Here is a 26,561-nt window from a genome sequence, read left to right as displayed (position 1 = left end):
AGGGGGACACCATATTGGCTCTAAACTTTGCTCAGACACCTAAAGGGCTTTAGCTCCACTGGAGCTCAGAATTACTAAACTCAAGTGATACCAATGTATCACTTATGTGGTCTTAGCCAGTATCAGGGACCCCAAGTGCGGGTTACCATACCCAGCTTACATTCCTATTTAAAAATAAATTTGTATGGATACCATTTTAACATTGCTAAGCCCTCTTCACCATATCCCTTTCCCTCCCTGAGAGTCATCTTATAAAACATAGAATATTTTTAAATAAAAAAGTGGGGTGATAGAAGAGAAAAAAAATCAGCAAAACTAATCAATAAATTGAAAAAGTCTGAAAATACGTGTCATATTTCACACTTGCAGAATTCCCACCTCTGGAACAGAGTAGTGGGTGTTAACTTCCAATATCTCCTTTTTAGAGTCATGCTTTATCTCTGTATTTTTGTAATACTCAGTTCTGATAGATTTGTGCTGGTTCAATAACTTAAGTTGTGTTATTATTGTATATAGTTTTCATAGCTCTGCTTCGGTCACTCAGTCGCAGTGCATATACATTTTTCAGATGGTTCTTTGTATTCATCAATCAAACTGGTCATTTCTTACACCCCTGTATTATTCCATCACATTCAGGTAACAGAACTGGTCTAATTATTCCCCAGTGGATGGCCTTCTACTTTGTTTCCAGTTATTTGCTTCGACAAAAAGTACTGCTACAAATATTTTGGTGTATCTGGAGTCATCCTTTTTATCACTGACTTCCATGGGATACAGGCAGAGTAATGTAATCTCTGGATGAAAATTCCAATTTACTTTCCAAAATCACCGCTCTACCATCCTATCTTTATACAGCTTCAACAACTCTGTCTCCTTCTCCCTTTCCTTCTCTTCCTCTTCCTTTCATTAAGAGCATTTTTTCACATGATTGTTCACAGTGCCCATTTCTTCTCTGAAGAACTGTTAATGTCCTTTGTCCTAATGGTGGGAGAACTGCTTTTGGTGTTCTTAGCTGTCTTCATAGAACGTACTTTCTGAATTCCATATCGAAACGAGAGGTTTGCGCGGTCCTAGAGGACTTGCTCCAACTTTAATTTCGGTGGTGCAAGATGCTCCCATAACAACCCTAAAGGATTCCCCAGGAGCTGCTCCACTACACTTAAACCATCACCACGTGCCCCGCCCACTCAGGCCACGCCTCCTTAAACCACGCCTCCCCATGCCCTCCACTGCCCAATGGCCAAGGTACACGGCGCAGCCCATCCGATAGGTTTTTAGTTGTCTTCGAGATGCCTGGATGGAATGTGAAGAACTTCCATCCCACCGGCATATCCTTTCATTATACCTAATTATCCTGGGCGACTTCCGGAACCCGCATTCTCTAGCCGTGGTCTCCTGGCAGCAGCGTTAGTGGCAGCCGGTTGCCTCCCAGAGCCCGCCCCGTCGCCTTCCTCCCACCGGCTCAGGGTCCTAGCTGAAGGAGGCTCTCACCCCAAAGGCATTTTGGGAGAGGTAGTTTTCTGCTCCCTCCCGCTAGCGCGGAGCTCACGGCAGAGGACTACATCTCCCAGGCGCCCAGGCGGGCCGCCTATCAATGGGTCCCACCTGTCCCGCGGACTCGCCGTAGCGCGGTCCAGACAAGGCAGCGAGGAAGCAGGAAGGGAGGGAGAAGGGGGCGCCAGGCAGGTGTGTCGACGTTGCTCCGGTAACAGCCCCTAGCCCGGAGCCCGTTTGCCTGCTCGGCCCCCTTCTTCCTCCCTGTGGTACGCCGTGTCCCGGGGGACCGGCTTCGGGAAGCCGCCATGGACATCTTCGGGGACTTAAGGAAGATGAACAAGCGCCAGGTAAGCGGAGGCCCGGGCGGGGCAGGGCGGGGGCCCAGGCCGGGGGCCCAGGCCGGACTTGGGGGTGTTGGGGCTCCGGGGAGCGCGCGGGCCCCTAGTGCACGGCCATCGAGGCATGATGGGCGGAGACCTGGAAGGAAGGGGAGGCGAAGGACAGCCCACCTTGCGTTACCTGGCGCGGTGGGACTGGCAGCCTCGGTGTGGGGGTGGGGGGCGTGTAGGTCCTGGGTTAGGGGGTTCCTCCTCCTGGCCCTCTCCTCGCTAACCAGCTTGCTCCTCCAGCGTTATTGAACCCCTGCTGTGTGCAAGCTCTGGGGTAGGTAAGTTTAGATCGTGCACTTCCCCTACCCCCAAGGAGCTTTCAGTCAGCTGTAACAGGAGGGCACAGGATTAATTCAGCTCTGCAGGGGCCGAGCTGTGTGCCCAGCACCCTTCTAGGCACCGGTGGGGGAGGGATACAGCCTGCCAGGTCCGGCACCCAGTGGTGTCTGCCTCCGTACCTTAGCTGAAGGATGACCGGTCTCTGAGGACCTCCTGAAGGAGCCTCGGATGTCTGGCCCGTAAGGCAGCCCGCTTGTCGGGGGAGATGTGACAAGCTGTCCTCCTTATGTCCGAAGGGCCATCGCAGCCCTTGTTGGTTGTCCGTTTGCTCCTGTGCTGCCAAGCACTCCCTGCTGCCCGGTTGTGTGATTCATGCTGCTTGATTTCACTTGGGCCTTCACCTCCAACTTGTTTTATCCCGTAAGGCAGCTACTGAAATGTTTTCCTGCTGCCCCTATTCCTGCCTGCCCCCACGCCTTCAGGAGATGACCCGGTGACTTCCTATAACTGGAGGACTGCCGCTGGGACATGAAATTCTTCCTAATCTACCTCAGTGATTCTCTGAATCATTGTTTATCAGGGGTCTCATGATCTTTTCCAAGGCTGACGACTCCAGCTTCCTTCACTGAATTTGATTTACTTGTCTTAAATTACACACACTGAGTGCCTACTTAGTATGACAAAAAATAAGTCAGAAACACCTAAGTTCAGATTCAATCTCCCGTTCCTACAAAGCTGTGTGACTCTGGGCTAGTCACTTAACCTCGGTCAGTTTCATTTTCATCCGTTAAAAAATGGGGGTAATAGCACCTACCTCGAAGGGTTCTTTTGAGAATTGAATTAGATAAAATTTGTAAGTCACTTAGCACAGTGTCTGGCACATAGTAAGTGCTGTAAGATGGTAGCTATCTTATAACCTGCTTTTATTATGGAAGATGTCTTTTGGTCTCCCGCTCAATTGAAATTGTTCTCTCAAGGGTTATTTGGTAGTTAGCAAATCTAGCAGTCTTTTCTCCTGCAGTATTTGACACGGTTTATCATCTCTGAAACCCTTGTACTTTGGCTTCTTTTACATTCCGCTGTCTTTAGTTTCTTATCTCTGATCCTTTTTTTTCCTGTCTGTTTCTGACTTCTTTTCCTCTCATCAACACCAAATGTAGGTGCTCCCCAGGTCCCTGTCCTTGATTCTCATCTCTTTATGTAAGTGACTCCAAATGTATATCGTAAAAGCCCTAACCTTCCTCCCAAGCTCTAGTTCTCATTTTAAGGACATTGTACTTTTCACTTGAATGAGCATAACGTTAAGAAACAATAATGGTTAATCTGGAAAAGAGAAGGTTTGAGGAAGGACATAATATCTGACTTCCCATATTTGGAGAGTGTCATGTGAAAGAGAGATGAGATTTATTCTGCTGGGCCCAAGGGGAAGAACTAGAAACAGTAGTTGAAAGATGTTTTTTTATAAATACATTTTATTTTATTTTTTAATTAACAAGCATTTCTTTCTCCCTCCCACTCTCCCCCTACACCCACACCCTCACACACAGAGGAAACAAGAAAAACAAATTCCTTGCAACAGTGTATAATCAAGCAAAACAAATTCCCATATGGGCCATGTGTACAAATGTCTCCTTCTTCATAATATAGGTTACGCCTCTGTCAGAAGGTGGATAGTATTCTTCATCAGCCCTTTGGACTCATGGTTGATCATTTTGTTGATCAGAATTTTCAAGTCTTTCAAAATTGTGTTTTGTTTTTGTTTTTTTCAGTGTTGTTAGAGTACAAATTTTTCTGCTGGTTCCATTCACATGACTCTTCACATAGGACCTTTTTTTCTTTCTTTGAGCTCTGGAGATATAGACCCAGTAGTGGTATTGCTATTCCAAAGGGACACAACTTAGTAACTTTTTGGGCATATTTCCAAATTGCTTTCTAGAATGGCTGGACCGATTCATAGCTTCAGCAACAATAAGTCATTATGTTTGTTTTCTCAAAGACCTTTCTACATTTGTCGTTTTGTTTTTTGTTAACTTCCCCAATTTGATGGATGTGAGCTTAGAGTTGCCTTAATTTTAATTTCCCTAATTATTAGTGATTTAGAGCATTTTTTCATGTGGTTATGTAATGCTAGGATTTCTTCCCTTGAGAATTGCCTGTTCATATTTTTTGACCCTTTATCATTTGGGTAATAATTATTATCCTTATAAATTTTAGTTAGTTTCTTATGTATCTTGGAAATGAGAGAAGCTTTTTGCAAAGATTTTTTTCCCCCAGTTACCTTTCCTTTCTAACTTTAAATGCATTGGATTTGTTTGTTGAGAAACTTCTTAATTTTATGTGTTCATAATTGTGTTTTATTTTTGTGATCCTCTCAATGCCATACTTTGTCATGAACCCTCTCCTTATCCATACATCAAAAATTCATTTCTTTCTTTTTCCTGTAATATGTTTATATTGTGACTTTTTATATCTAAGTCACACATGCGTTTGGAACTTAATCTTGATATATGGTATGAGGTGTTGATATATGCTGTCCAGTTTTCCTGGCATTTTTTTGTCACATAGTAAGTTCTTACCCCAGTGGGCAGAATCTTTGGGTGTATTGAACATTAAGCTATTATAGTTCATTTGTATTACCAATCTGTTCCACTGATCAAGCACTATTTTTTAACCAGTACCAAATTGTTTCTCTCATTACTACTTTGTTGTGTATTTTAAGATGTGATACTGTTAGGCCACCTTGTGACTGATCTTTCTGTCACTATTCTGTCTTTTCCTCCAATCCATATTTTACACTGCTGCCCACGTAGTCTTTCTAATATGCTGTTAGGATCTATGTTAGTTACAAGTCTCTTTGAATTTCCTCATGATAATGCTTCAAATATTTAAAGACAGCACAGCTGTCACATTGACCCTGCCTTCCCATTCCACCCCATTCAGTCAAGTCTTCAACCCAAATTTCAGGCTAACCCTTATTTTATTCTGCTTTCCTTCATGCACTATGTTTTAGTCTTCCATCCTTCCTCCCTCTGTCCACTTAGGGAATAATACCCTTACCTCCAGGTACTCTGCCCAAAGGAATATAAATTTTTATTTCTGAAACCTTGAAAGATATCTGGGGGTTTAGGGGCCAGATTTCTTTTTTAAGGACCATGCCTTAAACCCAGATCACTCTGGTTCTCACTGGTTGACCAGTAGTTCCCAGCTCCAAGCCTCATTTGGTCATTGTTTGGGTTTTGATGTCTCTGTGTAAATAGCAGTTGTTTCTGTTTTGACTAGAAACCTCCCAGATTGATTTTTTTCTTTTTTTTGGATTAGGTAAAAGAAGCCTTTTTTTTTTTTTTGGCCTCATTTCTTACCTAGCCTTAGTCACTGAATGGGTGTTGCTTCAGACAAACTGAGACCTGGGAAAGATCTTAGCTTAACACTGCATATGGGGACATCTCCAGTGGCCCTGATCTATATCTTGCTCCTGGACCCAGATGGCTCAAGAAGAGAGAGTGAGGCTGGTGACTTTGCGTAGCCCTGCCTCACTTAAATCTAATTCACCTGCAGGTGAAATACATCAGCTTCCTGATGTCTTGGTTCTTTTGGAGAACGAAGTACAAACAACTACAGCAGCAGTCTAGTCCTGCTTAACTGCTTTCTGCAAACCTCTCTCATCGCTCCTCTTTCCTCCACTTACTTGTGGAGGTCATATCCCATTCCTGTAATTGGAATGTATTCCATCTTCCTGCCCACTTATTGGAGTGCCAGTTAGTTCATATCTTCTATGAAGCTTTCTGTCAAATTTCATCTCTTCTTACCTTCAATTTGAAACTGTCCTTTCCTTTTTAAATTTGTTTAAAAGTATTTTGTCTGGATTTCTCCTTTGCCTTTATTATATTCTACTTTGTACATGTCCAATTTTCCCTTTTAGATTGTAACCATCTTAAGAACAAAGATTGTGGGGGTCCCCTCCATATTTCTATCTCCGTTGCCTTCTTTGTGTACCAAGGCTTGCATTTTATATAAAAATTGTTTAATAAACACCTGTTCATTTATTAGGTTGAATTTAATTGAATCATTTGACTCTTTCCTCCTCTCCCTTTGTACTGCCAGCAACCTAGTTCATCCTTTCATGGTTTTTAAAATCTGAACTACTTAGAGAAGAGATTTCTATATTGAGAAGAAAGTTGTGCTATATCACTTTGAAGGTCCCTCTTACCTTTGAAATTATATGATCCTGACTGTATCCATGGATGTGAAAATTAATCACCACTTCTGGGAGTAGGTTGGGAGCAAGAATTGTTCTTCTCCTTACTTGCCCTTGGTTCTGTAGTGAGCTTTGGATTATAAGGACCTGGTCCACTAATGAGTGAGAATTGGATGGAATCTTCTGAGAATGCCTAGGTTTTTAGGTTTAAAACCCATGTCATGAGCTTGTTAAATCATATTCAATCCAACACATTAATTGCCTATATGTGTATGAGGTGCTGGAGATACCAGTATAGAATGAAAAACAGCCCTTACTGGATGGGGATGATATAATATTTAATCAGATTAAGTATGTATGTGATAATTTGAGAAAGTACAAAGGGGATTTCAGAAAGCTTTTCATGGGATTTTGGTGGCACATTAAGGTGTCTAGGAATTCAAAGAGGTAGAAATGAAGAGGAAGTACATGTATTCCATTCAGGGGCACACCAGGAAAAGAAATGCTGAGTTTGGGGACAAATAGGCAGTTTACTGGAGCATCGATTGTAATGAAAAAAGTCTGTAAAGGTAGGCTGGGAGTCATTTTGTGAAGTGTTTTATACCAAACTGAGGACTTTATATTTCGTCCTGCAGACAGTAAGGAGCTGCTGGATGTCCTTGTTTAGGGGACTGATGACATAGTCAGATTTCTTTCTAGGGAAGTTTATTTTGGCAGCTGTTTAGAAGATAGATTTGTATGAGAGATTAGAAGTTCTGAGACTAATTATTGCAACGCAGGTAAGAGGAGACAATGTCTTGAACTACCACTCTGGTGGCCATGGAAGAATGATCCAAGAAAGGTTATGGAAATAGAACTGACAAGATTTGGCAACTAAATGGATATGGGGGATGAGGGAGAAAGAGAAGTCAAGCATGACTCCAAAGTTGTAAACCAAGATGACTGAAAGGATGGTGCTGCCTTTACTAGAAATAAGGAAGTTTAGTGGAAGGGCAGGTTTGGGGAGTTCTATTTTAAACCCTTGTTCTTTAAACATTAAATTACTGCTTTATTTATCCTTGAGTAGTATTTATAGGACTCTTGTAACCACTACTCCATGTTGTAGCACATTAAAAAAAAAGATTATACTTTTTCTTTCTCTCTTTGGAAGGAGGCATGTGACAGTGTTGAACTGTGAAATTTTGACCATTATCTCCAGTTATCCAATTTGACATAAATGAAAAATAACATTCTGTTTGGATCAAAGAAAAAGAAACTCACAGGGAACTTACATAGAGAAATGAACAGTTTATGGATCTTAAACAAAGCCTACCTGGCTGATGTGCTTATCTGTGACGCCTCTCTCCACCAAGTTCTGGGGCATGCTTCAGCACTTATAAAGTCCATCCTGGAACTGGTGAGCTCTGTCAGAACTGTAAACAAACCTGAATGGCTCTTGAACCGTGAGTCTTACGCTGTTTTATACTCGAGGACCAATGGAACTAAAACCCATTACACATATAGCAATCTAGAGTAATCAGATACTAAAACTCTTTGACTCTGAAAAAGGAGTAAGCAAAGTATGTATAATTCCTTTGGTGTACCAGGGTCACCCTTAGAAATCCTTCCGCATAATAACTATACCTTCCTCTCCCTTCCCATCCCCCCCCCCCGCCAGGGACCTAGTCTTTTCAGATTGCTTTCTTCCAGTCCTTTGCTAGAGCAATCACTAAGGCTTCTTTCAGGTATTTTATCTTATTTTCATAAACAGCAACAACAGAAATTGTACTAACACAGCAAACAAATCCAGGTTGAGGTCGTAGACTAGAGGTACTGGGAGAGTCATAGTATCTGTTATATTCCAGGGACAGTCACCACCAAGAAGGAATCAGAAGCTAGCTAGTGTAGTCATCAGTGTATTGCCTTGTTGCCTAGAAGCATCTTTGCTATTCTAGACCCTCAAGATAGATGGTGGTCTGCCTTGTCAGATACCTTGTCAGACAAAGGCTAATTGGGGTTCAGTGGACCTTGAAAGCTTGTTCTAGTAGAGGGGAGCAGCTATTTATGGACCCTTGACTAGAGAATAATTTGCCACTACTCAGCCTTGCAACCTTGTAACTATTGCAAATATGAATTGAACTGTGGTGAGTGGGTTGGGTGTGTAGGGCAGAATTTAGTCTATGAATAAAAATGATCATTGATGAATTAATTGTATGGCTAGTTCTGTAGTCAGGAGACACTAATGAACAGTGTAATCCCATGCATTTCCCCGCACTTGGAACCATGCTGTCCTTATCTCAAGTTCCTTTGGGGTCCACAGTCTGATAAGCTGCCTCAGTACATTTAAGGCAAGGATGATGGATGATGACAGAATGTAGCTTGTTCTTTGGCCATGTGTAACACATCTACTTCATTTATCAAGAACATGTGTACTCTATATGTCAGTTTTATGTATAAGCAAAATTATCTGTGAATATATAGATATGCAATATATACATATATGTGTGTGTATATATATTTCTGCATACATGCACATACATACATACATATATACCTTAGTAAGTAGTTTAATGAGTTGCTCTGGCCTACCAGAATTCATCACTTGGTGATCATGATTGTCTCAGTGAACCTACCTAGGATGCCCGTGGGAGAACAGACTCATGTTTTCTTGCTGGGCCTGTGTTGTAAGCCTTTCCAGTTTGGTAGATCCATCTAGAACTCACATTTCACTGGCATGAAGAGCTTGAAGTCACCCTTAGTCATCCTAGTCACCCTAGTCATCGGAGAACTTCAATGGAGGCACCACATTTATCCAAGTATAATTGCAGTGTGTGTCCTAGGAATTGTCATATATTTTAGGGAATATATTTTGGCACCTGGATGTTTTCAAGGTATGTGTATCTGCTTGGCTGCTGTGACAGCTATAACTAAATTTAACAGAGAACATTTTTGAAAAACCAACTGTCCTGCTCTTTGATATTATCAACAGAAAAATCCTCCAGGAACTTACAGTTGCTTTGTTAAATATGTCATTATGGTAACACTGGATGGTTATAAATAAATCCTGTAAAATAAATGTTGAGAATTGGTGTTGAGAGTAGCAGCCTGTCAGGAGGACCTGACCTTCTGAAATGCCTTCTCCCTAATAAACCCTTGACTTTACTTTCCCACTTTGTCTGTTAGCCAACTGTGTTGTTTGCCCATTATGCTTCTCCTGATTAAAAATTGTAAAACATTAATTTCTTCAGAATTTCATCTTCTGCTGCTTGCTGATACTTGTTCTTTGGACACATTCTCCTGCTTGAGATCCCTTTTATCTTTTGCCTTCTAAAATGACTAAATAATGCATACTTAACCTGGGACTACTTTCTCTACTGTAAAGGGACCACTCTTTTCTCTTTCTTTCTACTTTAAGGGAGGAAAGAACAAAGTACTTCAGCTGAGGCATCTGAAAATGTACATCTGGTAATCAGTTGCTGTCATTTTTTAACTCATCAATTGATATTGACTAGAGACTGAACTTTTTTGTTTAAAATTTTCAAACGCAACATGCCATCTTTGATATTAATTAAGTTTGCTTCTGCTACTGAATTCTGTTTTGATCACGGAAGCTGTGCACAAAATGTTAACCAAGAAAATCACCAGGCGAACAGGATGCTAAGTTTCAGGTCAGCATCTTGCTCTCAGATTATTTTGCTCAAAGAAAATAAATTTTTAATTCATTTTATTTTCCCTCAAGATTTCAAGCTGAAAAAAAGTCAGGGAAAAAAAGAAATTCTTTGTATGATGCTTTTTGCCAAATAAGAAGCTAAAAATAAGAATCTGCTTCCAAGCTACTCTCCACACAGCTGCTGAATTGATAGGCCTAAAACACAGATCTAACCATGTCATTGCCTTGCTTAAAAATTTCCAGTGGCTTCCTGTTGCCTCTTGAGTAAAATAAACAAACTTTGGTCTGGCGTGTAAAACCTTTGACAGTCTGACTGCCACCTACATTTCCAGTCTTGTTTCATGTTATTTTCTCAAGTAGTCTCCACTCCAGTCACATTGACTTTGTAGTTGCTCCCCATACATGCATTGTATCTCCCACCTCCATGACTTTAAACCAGTGAGTGTCTTTCTTTATCTCCATCTCCCAGAATCCACTGCTTCTTTCCAAGTGCCACTCAAGGACCACTTTCTACATATGACCTTTCCTCCCTCTTCACATTACTTTCTGTTTATTTACTTGCATACCCATTCCTCCCCCCTTCCCTCCCAGTACAGTGTAAGTTCCTGGAGAGCAGGGACAGTTCTATTTTTGTCTTTGTATTTCCATTGTCTAACACAGTGCCTTGCAAGTGACCATAGTAGACGACCCCCAGTAAATGTTCGTTGCATTGCGTTTTGTTGAATTAAATCTGTATGGACACAAAGGACTTGGAAACCTTGCTTCATAAATAGCAAACTTTGTTTAAGGATGCCTGGAGCATTTTCCAATTAAATCTCCTTATATCCCAATGGGATGAGTATCCCTTCAGTCATACAGATGGCACTCTATCTGTAGACCCTCCACTAAGGCAGATAGCAAGCCCTCTATCCTTCTTATCTTTTTCATCATTCTTGTCCATGTTTTCCCATGAATTCTTCAGAGGATCTATCTACCAACTCCTAGTATGTCTTCCTTTGGAGCTAACCATTTATTGTCTCTCATTCTCATTACCTCACCAGTCTATTTTTTCTGTTCATACGTTCAAGAAATTATATTCCATTCAACAAATATTAAGTGCCTGTGTACAAGACTGTGTACTAGGGATACAAATGTTAAATGTAATTATTCCCAGGGAACTTGTATTCTGGTAGGTAAGATCAGATAAATAAAAACACACAAATAATATGAATGAAAAAGCACTTATTAAACAGTGGGCCAAGTACCGTGCCAAGCAGGGGGTAGCTAGGTGGCACAGTGGATGGAGCAAAGCTTTGGATTTAGGAGGACCTGAATTCAGATCTGGCCCCAGACACTTGACACTTAATAGCTGTGTGACCTTGGGCAAATCACTTAACCCTGATTGTCCCCCCCAACCCTCTTCCCCCCCCTTTCCCCCACACCCATAAAAGAAAGAAAAAGCAAGACAGTTCTTCCCAGCCCTGGAGGGACAGATGGCAGGGCCAGGGGTATTTAGGGTTACATAAGTATGTTGGATCACAGCGCCCAGGAATTTCAGGACATAGAAGCAAGGCATGTGATAAGGCATGGAGGACTTAGAGACATTGGCAAAGCGGATGGTACAGCTTGGTGGTCTTGCTTATTCATAGAAGGAATAGAATTGACTGTTATCTCATCCAAGTGGTGTGAGTAATGGAGAAGCAAGCCCCCATAGGTGATGGATTTGTTTTACCACTCAACAGATGCATTTGGGTTCTCGCATTCATTCAGAAATATGATGAAAATTATGCTTTTATGAATGCATAGGAAAGGTCTAAACAAAGTGTTGTTATTTAGTCATTTTTCAGCTATGTTTTTTGTGACCTCTTTTGGGATTTTCTTGTCAAAGACACTGGAGTAGTTTGCCACTTCTCCAGCTCATTTTACAGAAGAGGAAACTGAAGCAAACAGTGTTAAGTGACTTGCCCAGGATTATACAACTAATAAGGGTCTGAAGCCAGATTTGAACTCAGGAAGACAAGTCTTCCTGACTTCAGACTTGGCACTGTATCCACCTAGCTGCCCCCAAACAGAGTACTAAGAGGAATTTAGGAAGACAGAAGAACACTTGTAGTTGAGAAAGGGCACCAGGGAAGGCTTCATGGAGGCCTTTGCTTGACTTTAAAGGAAGAAACAGATTTTGACAGAGATGTGGGAGTAGACAGTATTGTGGCTAGGATATCATGAGTGAGAAATAGTACATTTGAGTTGACTTCTAGTCACTCGAATGAGCAAAAGAGGATCTTGTAGTCCATCTGGGCAAAACCATGTGGTTGAAGAATGCCTTTCATCTAGACTGATTTACATTTGGATGGACAGCTAATAGAGTTGATTCCTTATTACATGTATCTTGGATGGTGAGCTCAGCCCAGAGTTGAATAAGAAGATTAAAGTAGGTAGGATTGCATTTAGAAAATTGCGCAGTGCTTTCACTGATCAAACAAAAACCCATCATTTTAACACCAAGTATTTTTACAGTGATAACCTATGGCTGTGATTTATGGAACACAGCACACACTGAAAAATCAAAATTGTGGATTACCTAAAGGGCAGTGGAAAAATGTTCAGTGGGCATAAATAAGCTATGGCCAGGGATCATTTGGTTACAAGAAGCAATGTGAAAGATAAGAAGGTAGGCCAGACCTAGCCCAGGGATTATATATAGAAGGGCAGTTCAAATACTGAACTGGTGCCTAAGAAATATTAAAATTCCTAAAGCAAGGGTTCTTTGAACACTTTTCTAGGACCCTAAATCTCTTTGGCAGTCTGGTGAAACCCATGAATCCCATCTCAATATGTTCTCAGATGCATAAAATCAAACACATAGAATTACAAAGGAAATCAGTTGTACTAGATAAAATTATCCAAAAATAATTTTTTTTTTAAAAGAAGTCCACAGATTCCAGGTTAAGAACCCCTGTCCTAGAAAAAGGCCTACAGCACATTTATTGGGGGAGGGGATGGAGATTGGAAGGGGGAGAAAGTGGTAAGGAGTCCTGCAGGATTAAAAAGGGAAGGTTTTCAAATTTCCCCTTTTTAAGGAGTTCCCATATCTGTGAAGTTGTAAACCAGCTGAAACACCCCTAGTGCTTAATGCAGTGCCTTACACAGTGAGCATTTAAGTTTTGTTAAAATAATCCAACCTTCCCCCCTTTTTATTTTTAAATAACTAAGGAAATGTGGGCCCAAAAGAGGATTCAATATCTTGTCTCACATCACATGGTTAACTTCTTTGGACTTTATGGTGCTTTTCAGTATAGAATTTGGGTCTATGTTGTAGATTATTCAAAGGGGCTTAGTTATTGAATATTGGCCTTGTTATGATATGGTGTAATGCATAATATGCTATTCCTCCCCATTCCCAAGGGCATTATTATTGAGAATCATTGGTGTATTTAAAATACTGCGATTCTCTACATTTATGAAAGTATTATAGCCCTCAATGAAGATAACAGTTTCTAATTGCAGAATGTCATGACCTAAGTTAGCCTACAGATGAGATTACATCATTTTATCCAAGGCTAAAGTGATTGTTATTATTAGGGTGGAAGTTGTGATTCATAAATGTTTTAAAAGTAAAGAGTCATGTCAGATCATCAAGATGTGCCTTTCATTTTACCCTATATTTTTTATTTCTTAGGCATTACTTATCCTGAAAGAAGAGCTATTTTCTGCAAAAGTCTTAAGTAAAACAGATTTCAAATTTATGTTGCAAGCATAGTGTAAAGACCATTGCATTAGGAATCAGGTGATCCAAGTTTTAATCCTTGCTCTATTATCTTGCTTACTCCTGGGATCTCAGGCAGGCTCCATAATCTTCCCGAGTGTCTATTTCCTCATGTATAAATTAAAGGGATTGAAGTAGATGATCTTTAAGGTCCTGTTGGTCCCTTTTCAATTCTCTATTTCTATGATCTATATCCCCCCCTATAATCAATTACAGGGAACATTTAAATATATTAAGTCCAAATTAATTAAAAGCAAAGTTTAGCACAGAGCTTTATATACAGCATGTTTGATGAAACAAGAGTACATACGATTTTCTTTATTTGGATGCTCTTTCAATTTTAATTTGTGAGATGATCATACTCTAGGAGAAAGGGCAGAGATGATGCTGATATTCATATTTAATTAAGCATTTTTCTAAAGTGATTAAAATGTTATTGTTTTTTAACATAAAGTCAAATCCTATTGAATGTGACAGTCAAAAGTAGAATGTTTTGTGGAGATTCAAATTTGGATTCTATAAGGAATCTCTCTTCTCTCTCATGCCATGCCAACTCCTACTAAAATCATAAAGATTTGAAAATTTATAATAATCTTATTATAAATTGTATATGGACAGTGAGCTGGGGGCCCAGAATTCACTGGGAGGAAAGCAAGGAAAATGATGTTTGGGAAATTGCAGTATTTTCTGTGGATCCCAAGCCATTCCTTGAAGCAGAAACACATCTTGCTAATGCTGGAATTCTTCTGATGTTAATTCTCAGGACTTTTAGGCCTAGCTCTTGATACAAAGAAAAGAAAAATGAAGCAGCTCTTGTCTTGAGAAGCTTATATACTGCTGGTTGGGAAGAACATTTACAGAGATTAGTCAGTACAAGGTAGTTTGAGGAGAGGAATAAGAACTGACAGCTGGGGGGCAGGGAAGGCTTCAGAGAGTAGCTGATGTGAACTTGAAAAAAAGATTTTAAGAGACTTGAGATAAGGAGAAGAGAACATTCTGTTTTGGGGGAATTATGTTGAGATGGAAAATGAAATGTTGATTTTGGGAAATAGTTAATAATCCAATTTGGCCAAGTTATGCTGTGGATAGAGTGTTGGGCCTGGAATTAGGAAGACCTGAGTTCAAATCCCACTTTAGACACTCACCAGCCGTGTGACCCTGGGCAAGTTACTTAATCCCTGTTTGTTTCAGTTTCCTCAACTGTAAGATGTGGAGAATAATAATACCTACCTTGAAGGGTGGTTGTGGGAAAGAAATGAAATAATGTGTGTAAAGTACTTAGCACAATGCCTCACATATAGTAAACAATATTTTATTGCCTTATTCCCCTTCCTCCTGTGCCTTCCCCCCTCACCACCTCTACCCCCGCCACCAGTCTCAGAAAGGGAATAATATGAAATAAAAGTGGATAAATGGGTTGGATCAAAAACTGTGGAGGGTCTTAAATGTCCAGAGAGTTTCTGTTTTATTCTTGTAGCAAGAGGCTATCACTGAAGGCTTTTGATCAGAGGAGTCAAGACCTAAGACATAGGTCAGACCTATATCTTAATAAATTAACTTATCAGGTGTATAGAGAACATGTTAGCGAGGGAAGACACTGGAAGGGGGAATGAGGGAAAAGGAGGAGTCAGGTGATTCTGAGGTTACAGATTGGGGTAGGAGGATGATGATGTCCTGAACGAAACAGAGGTTTGTAGGAGCAGAAGTTGTTTCATTTTGGACCTTCGAGTTTAAGGTGCTGATGGGACATTAAGAAAGAGAGGGCCAGCAGGCAACTGGTGATCCAAGTGTGCGGTTAAGAAGAGATTAAGGCTGGATATGTAAGTGAGAAGTGAGGAGATAACCAGGAAAGAGAGGGGAGAAGAGAAGGGAGGGAAAACATAAGCATTTACACAGGACTTACTCGAAGCCAGGCACTGGAAGATATTTTACAAGTATCTCATTTGAACCTCAACCACCCTGGGAGGTAGGTGCTATTTTTATCCCCATTTTACAGTTGAGAAAACTGAGGCAAACAGGTTAAGTGACTTGTTCAGGGGTCATACAGTTGATAAATGTCTGAGGCTAAATTTGAACTCGGGTCTTTCTCTCTCCAGGCCCAGGGCTCTCTCCTTTGTGTTACCCTGGAGAGAGGAGGTTGAAAAGGAGTTTTTAAACAAGGAAGATAGAATGTCCAGGAGGGAGGGGATGGTCAGCATTGCCCTGGGTTGGGCCAATCGGGTCCACAATGAATGTGGCACTCATTATGATAAGCTGCCAGAAGCAGGGGCCACGGGCTGCCTAAGCAGGGGCAAACCGTCCAGGTCACAGTGGAGTTGGGGGAAGCTCACATGCTGATGAGTAAGGAGATCAAGCTTGTGAATGGTTGCAGCATTACTGACCTGGGAGAAATGGGGAGACCCAGGCTCCCCCTTCCAAAAAATATGCGAAGGGTTCAGGTGGCATGAGAACTGAGAACGAGCTATTAACTTTAGCAGTTAACTCACTGGTAATATTTGAATAAACAGTTGGATTCAGTAAAGTGATGATATTGGAAGAGAAGTCGAAAGGTTTTGAGGAGCAGATGGGTGGTTTGGAAGTGAGGGCAACAAGGTGCCCTCCTAGAAGATTAGCAGGAAAGGGGTAGATAACAGCTGCAGGGAACGGAAGGGTCAAGTGAAGGTTTTTAAGAATGGAGTAAATCTGAGCATGTTTCTAGAGTAAGGAGACATTTGAAAATGAGTGTTTTGGGGGCATTGCTCTGGAGGAGACTGGGGTGAAGGATCAGGGGCACAAGGAGGGAGAACTTCGTCAGAGATTGAAAATATATCATCTTTTCCTCCAAGATTAAACCAGAGGAAGAGAAAACAAGTGAAGATACACTCCTTCTTTTTCTATATTAAATAATGTGAAACTTTAGTGTAAAGACCTTGGAAAGACAGTGAGGTGGTTGATTCTTGTGAGGTGAAGGAGTGGAGATCCTTCACTTGAAAAGCCCACTTAGTAATCCATCTCCCAAGTCCCTTTTTGGGGCGAGGAAGTTCTCTTCCCTGGAAGTGTTGTTGACCTTATTGTTAAATGTATATTCAGAACTAGTTCGTTATGAGCATGTATGTCTCTTTTATTTTACTTGGAAAACTCACATCTATCCTCAGGAGAATTCTTTTTGTTGGTTTTGTTTCGCTTTCTCCACAGCTGTATTACCAGGTCTTAAACTTTGCCATGATTGTTTCTTCTGCTCTTATGATATGGAAAGGCTTGATAGTCGTCACTGGGAGCGAGAGCCCTATTGTGGTGGTTCTGAGGTATGTCTTCCATGATAATTTCTGTATTCAGTCACATCAACGTATTGTTAATGCTTTTGTCTTTTATGGTAGTGTAAACAAATACTTGAATAAAAAGTTTTCCAAATTTTATCAACTTTTATGACTATAAATATTACTTTTTAAAAATTTTCTCAGTGTTCTAAAGTCACTTTGCTAGTTTAGCAATATGAATATGTAGGAATTAATAATTACTTACATAATACTTTCAAGGTTTAGAAAGTACTTTTCTCACAACAAGCATTTGATTTAATTTGTTATATATAACTTGATTTTCTAATGAAATTATCCTTCCCAAGTCACATTTAGGAATATTCGAATTGAAGTATTCAAATGATAGCTACAAATTTCCTCACTGAATTTTCTTTTAAATGTTTTTGGTTTGGAGCTTTTACAGCTCCATTTTTTTTTTGACATTTTGAGGAGACAAACTTGAACAGAAGAAACTGATAATATAGTCAAACATGAGAAAATTACTGTAGTTTCTGAACTTAATTTCCCCCAGTGTCCAGAAGGTACAGAACTGATTTTCAGCAAACTATCTTAGGAAGAAAAGGAAAAAGCCCAAAACTGATGAATTCAATATCTTTTAAATAGTATTTAGTGAAAACCAAGATAAGCTGACCATTAGATAATCAGCAGTTTGTGCCTGCTCCTTTTTCTTGTGAAAATGGCAGGGCCATGAGACAAAAATGCATCTAGCACTTATAGTACAGAGTTGTACAGAATGTTTGCCTGTGTGCTACAAGAATTGTAATAGTCTCGTGGTAGATGCATAATTTAAATTTTGAAAAGTTTCAGGAGGAAATATTTTCCAAGGCCTTTATATTTTGATCTTTTGCTAGCTTAATTAACTTCAAACATTTCATTTTTTAAAATACTAGAACTGTTACTGCATTCAGCATCTCTATTTTATGTAAGAAAAATGATTGATAAGGGATACCTAGTGATAGGTAAGGTTTTACTGGATTTTTCCTTGTGCTGATGCTATTTTCTCCCCTCCTCCTAGGAAGTGTCAGGGAGTGGAGAATCCTTGAATTCTGCTTAAAAAACTGAACTCTTGGCTTAAAAGTCCTAACTGGATAGAGTGGTGTTCAGGGCTGCCTCCTGTTCGGATTTAGGCAGATTTTTTTTAAGCCTTTTTTCCTTCACTCCCCTTCACAAATGACTTATTTCACTTCTACCAATTACTCACAGCCCCCTAGCGGAACCTTATTCATTTTTACTTTTCTGACTTTGCTCTGTTCCCCCACTTGACCTAGCAAAGTCTCTTTGTTCCTGACCTATTTGAGTCCCAATTCTGTCACTTAATAACTACTCAGTGACCTTTGGGAAGCCACTTAATCTTTCTGAGCCTCTGTTTCCCCATCCGCACAGGCTTATTGTGAGGAACACACTTTGTCAGTAATGGAACATATAAATTGAATTGTTATCTGGTAGCTAGCTACCTCTATCCATCAAGACCTGGCCAAGGCCTCATCTCCTATCTTGATGCCTCCCTCCTTTGTCCACTTGGCACTTTTTATGATACAGTGCACATAATGCTGTCTTTTTACATACATCATATCTCCTAACTAAATTGTAAATCTTTGATGAGAGGGAGTTTGCATTTATTACATGTCCAACAAGTATGTGAAGGGAATGTGCTGGAAAAAGGAGTAAAGTTTAATAAAAAAGTGTCTGTGACAGGCTTCAAAACAGAATAGTTTGCTACAAACCAGGATGGTTTGTTTTAGCATGAGTCAGTTTTCACTGTCACCACCCAGGGATCTCTGTTATAAAATGGTGACTGCTCCATGGCCTTCCTGTATATTTCTACCCTAGACTTTTCCTAGGCCCCCCCCCAGTCTTTCTTCTACTTCAGTTCAATATAGTTAGTTAACAAGCATTTATTAAGTACATACTATATTCCAGGCATTTTGCTAGGTGGTGAGAATGCACAGATAAAAATGTCCTCAAGAAGCTTATGTTCTCCTGAGGGGATAAAATGTGTGCATAAGTATATATAGAATACATATTAAATAAATACAAGGTAGTTTTGAGCAGGAGGACACCAGGAATGGGAAAGGTTCAAGAACGGCTATGTGTAGAAAGAAGGTGATCCTTTCAAGTCATCTGTTTAGGCAAAATAAATTATTTTACTTCATTTGGGGAGTCTTGAGGTACAAATTATAGATAAATTTAATGAATTATTGTGACTCCAGGATTTTATAATAATTTCCAGTTGGTATCTTATAATGAAACCCAATTATATTTTGGTTATTCCAGCCCTACCTACAAAGACTGGGATTTAGAAGGAGAGAATGAAACTTTCGAAATTAGTTGGAATTTTAGAAAATTTGACCCTTTTGGGCTTGGTGTTAGCAAAAACTCTAGAATTGTGAATCAGGAAACTTGGGTTCTAGTTTCAGCTCTACCTTGAATAAATCAACCTCTCTAGGCTATTTGAGGGAAAGAACTGTTTTCATTTTTTAGGTGCTTGCTGTTTATTAATTAATTGATTGCAACTTTCTCATCTGTTAAATGGAGGGAATGATCCCCTCCAGCAACATTCTGATTCTGAATGAAATAGAATCTACTGGAAAGAGACTGAGTTTTTAAAGCTAAAAATGGGAAGCATTACCATAAAGATTCAGAAGTCTATATTCTTGAACTTGCTTTGCCACAGGGCTTCTGTCTTCCTAGGAATCAAGGAACTACTATCTAAAGCAAGATTTATCTTCAGTTCATCATAGCAGGAAGTACTAACGATCTTTTCTATACTCAAGTTTAAGAATTCTTTTCTTTATGTTTAACTTTATACCATATTACTTTTTTGGGAGGTGTTGGAGGGTTATACCTTTTAATGAACAGAAAAATGTATTTGGTAGCATTATTGATTTGTAGATTATACAGGGCTGTGTTTGAAAGTAATTTCAACCTAAAATGGTATGTTTGTATTATTTTGTGTAGATGTAAATATTCTTCATTTGTAGATCATAATGTTAAACCCTATGTTTATTTTGTGTTTCTTTTTAGTGGCAGTATGGAACCAGCATTTCATAGAGGAGACCTTCTGTTTTTAACAAATTTCCGGGAAGATCCTATTAGAGCTGGTGAAATAGTTGTTTTTAAAGTTGAAGGAAGAGATATTCCTATAGTTCACAGAGTCATCAAAGTTCACGAAAAGTAATGAAAATTTTAATTCTTTTTTTGTGTGTGCTTATTTCTTGGTTCATAATTTGAGAGTCAGCAAAGTGCAATGGAAAGACTGCTAAACTGGGAATCAAAAGACCTGGTTTGTGACCCTCCTCCAGCTGCCAGATCCTGACTTTTTGACTGTGGGCACGTCACTGTAGCCTTTGTGAACCTGTTTCCTCATCCTTTAAGACTAAGATGACAATAATATACAGTGTTGTTGGGAGAATTAAATGAGATTATTCATGAGAAAGCACTTTGAAAACTATTAAATGGTGTGCAAATGTAAAGTTTTATGAATACATGTATATTATTTCATATGTAATATGAACGTATATTAAGACAGCTCATTTTCTTTTTATAATATTTAGAATTGGTCCCCATTGTGGAATTTCTCTCCTAACGTACTGGTTTTATGCCTCTAGTTGTTACCTCTTTTTCAGCATCTTTGCTGTGTTCTCTGATGAGGAAAGAAGCACATTAATACAGTATTTAGTATTAGGAATATGTGTGTGCATGTGTACATACAGACGTATATGTATATACATATATACACACACGCATACATACACATACACACATCCGTTAAGGGAATGTTATATCCCTTTGCAAAACAAATCTTGTTTTAATGTTAAAAGTTATTTCCTAAATACTCAAAGAAGTGATCATCTCAGACAGAAGATTTATTCTTTTAACATTTCATGGAGAAGTAATCAACTTATTTTGCTTGCTCAGGGACTGTTTGTGTACCAAACACAGTACCTGCACATAGTAGATAATTAATAAATGCTTATTGTCTGATCAATATAGTATGAAATGTCCCTGAAATAAAATGCTTCTTTGCATATCTAGCTCATTCGCTTGCTTTGAGTTCCTGTTTAGTCACAAAATTGGAGTTGCCTTATTTGGAAAGTCTGATGTTCTCTAGCAAATAGACCTGCTTTTCCTTTAAATACCTCTGATAATATAGAATTTTTTTTTAAGAATTGGAAGCATTGATTTCCAGTTTACATGTTGATTTCTAATTAGAGTTCTCATTTCTGATTAACAATGACACAGCTATTTTGATTACTGATTTTTCTGTAGCAAAATGGATGATTTTATCTTGCTTCTGAAGAGCTGTGTGATTAAGCATAAGTCCAGCATGTTGTGAAAATGATGGAGTAAATCTTTACATACACATAAAAATTTCAAGTTTTAGATTTCCAGTCTACCTATTTATTCTACTATATCTTGATCTGTTCGTGATGCTTTTATCCTCAGTGACTGCTCCTTAAAAAGACCGAGCTATTCTAAGCCTCCATTTTTAGGTAGAATATACTCTGGGAGGTGTTTGCTAAAAATTTTTTCATTTACTAAAGAAAATTCGCTCAGTTTTTATCTGCTAATGGCCTTAACTGGTTTTTGTGATGATTTTATTTTTTAATTACTAGAAGGTGAAAAATTGTTCACAATTGAAGTAATAATAATTTCCAGCAATTTATGTTCATGTGCTCTATTGCTGGAGTTTTTTTTCTTTTAGTTTCTTTTTACAACGTAGGCTCCAGTAGTTCAAAACAATTTGTTGCTGTTTGATGTAGTTTGAAATTCTTAGAGGGATTGTAATGTTATCTAATCATGGTTGTGCAGTTTTTCATTTGTTATATTTTTTAGAGGACCTTTATAGGTATTTAATTTGGCAGTTTTATGTTTTTGTGTCTAGACTATCTCAGTGTTAGAATTGGTCCCATTTGTAGAACCTTTCTCTGAACATACTGGCTCAGTGCCATTAGTTGTTACTTCTTTCCCAGCATCTTGGTTTTTACTCTGTTATAGTCTGTGGTGAGGGAAGTAGCACATTATACAATGTTAAGTGAAAGAGCAGAATTGAGAAGAAGCTCAGTGCTCATATTTGTTTGATTTGTTGGAAGCTGTATGCCCAGAGTTTGGCAGAGTATATTTCACATTAATGTGATACTTAAAATGTAATAGTTTTCTTATTCTTTATTTGCTCAGAGACTTTATTCTGAACCATACTGCTTTTCTGTTGTCAAGGACTTGCGTAGGTGTTTTAGACTCTACCAAACTGTCAGCTGATTTCTGCTTCAAATTGGGCCTCATGTAGTTACTGGTTACTTATCAGTGGACTAAGCAAGTGGTAGATGGAGGGGTGTGTGGAAGGGGCCTACACATAATGTTGCATCAGTGTCTAATGCTGACTGATTTGGATTTTAAGTTGTTAGTGTAGGAATCACTATTGGCTGAGATTCAAGCATGCTGTCAGCCTAATCTGACATTTTCTTACAGTGCACAGTTCATAAGACTGTTTGCATACGTTTGACTAATGGCATGAGGAATTCATGGAACTTCAGATTTGAAAGTGAGTTGAGCTTATTTGGTAGCAACATTTTCCGTATTGCAAAATGTAATATCAGTGAGTTTTAACTAGTAGTAATTCTTGATTGCTTGGTACGTAGATAGTTCATTGTTTCTTTAAGAAACTTTTTTTTTCTAAACTATAATATTCTTTGTTGAAAAGATTCTTGAAGTATTTCAGAACTTGCCTATACCACAGACTTGGGAGAAAGCTTGAATGCAGTGAAGTCAGATGACCTGAGTTTGAGTCCTGGATGTGCTACCTTATTAACTGGTTAACTGGGCAAGTCATGACCTCCTGGGACTCAGTTTTATTCACCCGTAAAATAAAAAAAATTATATTCAAATCATTTCATAGGACTGAAAAAAGTGCTTTATAAACTATTGAATACTCTTTTAGATGTAAGTAGTATTAATAAAAGGTTAATTTTATTTTTTAAGTTTTGCATACAATCAGGTTGCCAACAATAATTATGTCTCCTGTGGACCACTCAAAATTTTTCTCATGGCCACTCTACCAATGCTTCTGTATCATCCTAGGATATGGCTTTAGTGTATATCTAAACTTGTTTTTAATCATACTGAAACATATTTCAAGTGATGTCGTTTTGCCTTTCAGAGACAATGGAAATGTCAAATTTCTGACTAAAGGAGATAATAATGAAGTTGATGATAGAGGTTTGTACAAAGAAGGTCAAAACTGGCTGGAAAAGAAGGATGTTGTAGGAAGAGCAAGAGGGTAAGGAATTTGTTTTTGTACTTTGTGGTTTCAGTGACACAGAAAATGATTTGGTTACAGTGAGATTGAATTTTTGAGTATAACAGATGATCCAGTTTTGTGCCATAATAACAAAATAAAACTTATCAGAACTTCCTGGGGACTGATGCTGAACCAAACCCAAATCGATTTTCTGTGCTACAGGTTGAATTCTTTCTCAGAGATAGACTTGCACTCCAGAGGTTATTCATTCTCAGTGTTTACAGCAGTTTGTCATGATTTTAGGGGGAAATTTCAGCAGCTTACTTTGGGGGAAAAGGGAAGTAGGCAGTGCTCTTTTACTGGAAGGCAGATTACTGAATTTTCTCTATTCTTTTTTGAAATTCTGATTTTCCGAGAGGCAGTGCAGTGACATGGAGTTGACTTCAGAGTTGCCTTCAGAGTCAGGGAGACCTAGATTCAAATTTTACCCTGACGTGTGCTGACTATATGATCCTGGGCAAATCAGTTAAACCACTCAGGACCATAGGCATTAACTCTTGCAAGAGTCTAAGCTGCACACATGCTGGTCTGCAATGGTACAGGAAATTCCTCACCAAGAATTGTCTATACCAATGAAATCACAGATCCAGTCCAAAAAAAAAATTTTTTTCCCAAACAATTTGTATTTTATTAAGGAAGCAGACAAAACATTACAAGTATTTCTAGCAACTAAGGTGGACCTGAATGTCATCTATTTAATGCCTTTGTTATCAAGCAATACCACATTTTAGCCATCTCAACCAGAAGAGAATATGTCCTAGGCTAAAAGACCTCCAAAGATAACTCATTGCCTCCTTTGTCAGGCTTTCTGTGCTGAGTCTCACTGTCAGAAAATTCTTACTTGTGTATTAAAATTCTTCCTTCTATAGATTGTGACCAGTTTTTACTCAATTGAAACAAACAAGTGATTACTTTCTGTGTATTTTTTTGTTATATTTTTTCATTTCATCCCTAACCCCTCTATTTCCCCTCACTCAGTTGTCAAACCCTTGCTTTTTTTTTTTTTTTGTAGAGATCGATTATTCAGTTGAAGCTTATTTTTCCCATTGATTTTTTTGGCTCCTTCACTGTCCACTAATACTTGTGCTGGAGGATACATAGGGAGAGTATGTGGGATTCTGTTTTGCATGTTTTTAGAATCTCTACTAACAACAATTGAATAGAGAAAGAAGCGTTGTTCTCATGGGGTTAAGAGAAAACTGTAGTCAGAGCCTGTAGCAGTCTGTCAGACAAACCTCAGGGTAAGCTGGTGTTCCTAGAATCCAAGGCAACAAACAAGGGCCAGATGTTGTACCCAGAAGGCATCTCACAGCGCAGGTGTTGCTGACTGGGGTCTTCTTGCCCTCCTGACTTTAGTAACCTTTGCACAGCCTCCTCCACCTGGGCTGGAACCTGCAGCTGTACTGTGAGCTTAACTGAAAACCTGAAGATTATCTATTGGTTTTACTTCACCTTGTTCCTCATTTGTCTAAATGGTTGAGAATTGGGTGATTTCTCAGGAATATTATTGATTTGCTAGTTCCTTCTCCCCTTCTCTCTCAAACTTCTTTATTATGTTTACATGTGTATTTTCTATTTATCCCTCTTACTCTCCGTTCCCAGAAGTTTTTGTCATTGAATCCTCAGTACCTAGCAGGGTCCTAGGCGCAGAGACACTTAAATACTTTCTGAATTAACAAAAGAAGAATTTCATGGGAACGTGAATTTTCTATCACTTTTTTAAATTGTCAGCATAGTCATTGGTTAGTTTGATTTCAAACTTTCCTTCAGATCTTATGCTGATAATTCTTAATCCATAACTTTGTAACATTATTTGAAAAGCACAACTAAAGTGACAAGTTAAACCAAAGTGGGTTTTTTTCAATCCTTATTTTTTTGTCTGCTTCAGAGGCTTTACTGACAGAAGTATTTCTGTAGAAAAGTTAACTTGAATGCTCTATTAAAGATATTGCAAATGAAATTTGTAAAAACTTCCTTTTTCATTTGTGTGGTAAGTAAATTATATGTATTCATTTTGTGGTAGCAAATGTAGCCTTTGAAGGTGAGAAAATTGTTAGTTCAAGTTCACATATTCATTTAAAAATTGCCTTTGGTTTTTGAAACAGAGTTTTTGTTTTTGTTTTTTTTTAACCCAGTAACCTCTCTCCCTCCTCCCCCCTTCAGACTTGGTTCTTTATTTAAACCTGTGCAGTCTTTGTCGTCTTTGCCATCATATTCAGTAATATTGTCTAAGAAATATTTACCTCCTAAATCTGAATCTAGGGCCCACATTCTGTGAGTAATCTTATTGTTTTTATTTTTCAACTTAGGTTTTTGCCGTATGTTGGGATGGTTACCATAATCATGAATGATTATCCCAAATTCAAGGTAGGAACACTTTGGCAGGGAACATTAGTCAATTGTATAATTTGTATGACTGAAAGATACAATTTTAGAGAAATGAATACCTAACAGTTAACTTCATTTGCAAACCATTTGATAGTTATGGAAGGAAATTATCATTTGGAATTTTTTCTTTATTTTTTTGATTCTTTGATTTGTTAAAAAGTAGACAGATGCTTATTCAGAAACAAAGGGTTTATTTACAACTGGTATTTAAGCACTGGTTATTTAAATTCTTATTCCTGCTACATGTTTATAGGGGGATAAAACATGGGGGAAGAGGTGGTCATTTACTCTTTTTTCTTTGACCGTTACTGAACAGAGTTTTTCTGAATATATTCCTAGGCTCTAAATTTATTTTCAGACTGTGAAGCAAGCACCCTAATTTTCATTGTGTTTCTTTACAGTATGCTCTTTTGGCCGTAATGGGTGCATATGTGTTACTGAAACGTGAATCCTAAAATGAGAAGCAATTCCTGGGACTGGACTGAAATGGATTCTATTAAAAAAAAAAAAAGAAAAACTAATATATTTGAAATGTTTCACTTTCTATATTAAAAAAAACTGTGCAGATTTTTTTGTCTTGTCCAAATAAATGGTTCATCAGTAAACGTTTTTTTGTGTTGATTTTCAGATTTGAATCTATCCAATGTATATGCCTGTGTCACAGTAATCACTATAAGCAGAGAATAAGGATCTACATCACTTAAAATATTAAATGGGCCCTTTCTGAGACTGAAACATTGGTTGGGGAAAATATTGTTTCTATGTGGTATTTGTTTGAAATAAGTGTATCTTGAAGGAAAACAAAATTCTGATGAAAAACAGCAC

At 38.7% G+C, this 26,561-nt stretch overlaps 1 protein-coding gene across 1 annotated transcript; it reads left to right on the top strand.

Annotated features, from left to right (window-relative positions):
* The first annotated feature begins 1,268 nt into the window (after positions 1-1,268).
* SEC11C (SEC11 homolog C, signal peptidase complex subunit) lies at positions 1,269-26,341 on the top strand. The gene is made up of 6 exons (XM_072605928.1): positions 1,269-1,844; positions 16,929-17,038; positions 20,075-20,224; positions 23,208-23,327; positions 25,658-25,715; positions 26,138-26,341. The coding sequence occupies exons 1-6, from the start codon at positions 1,803-1,805 to the stop codon at positions 26,189-26,191; spliced, it is 534 nt and encodes a 177-aa protein (XP_072462029.1). The 5' UTR covers positions 1,269-1,802; the 3' UTR covers positions 26,192-26,341.
* Positions 26,342-26,561: the final 220 nt, after the last annotated feature.

Source organism: Notamacropus eugenii, chromosome 4 (genome assembly GCF_028372415.1).
Source record: "Notamacropus eugenii isolate mMacEug1 chromosome 4, mMacEug1.pri_v2, whole genome shotgun sequence".
Lineage (NCBI taxonomy): Eukaryota > Metazoa > Chordata > Mammalia > Diprotodontia > Macropodidae > Notamacropus > Notamacropus eugenii.
This window is presented reverse-complemented; position numbering and strand designations above follow the sequence as displayed.

Bases quoted from the DNA above. Each gene is read 5' to 3' on its own strand.
- SEC11C (XM_072605928.1), top strand. From the start codon at position 1,803: ATGGACATCTTCGGGGACTTAAGGAAGATGAACAAGCGCCAG. The intron at 20,225-23,207 runs GTAATGAAAATT...TTTGCCTTTCAG, and splicing joins GTCATCAAAGTTCACGAAAA to AGACAATGGAAATGTCAAAT. The intron at 25,716-26,137 runs GTAGGAACACTT...GTTTCTTTACAG, and splicing joins ATGATTATCCCAAATTCAAG to TATGCTCTTTTGGCCGTAAT.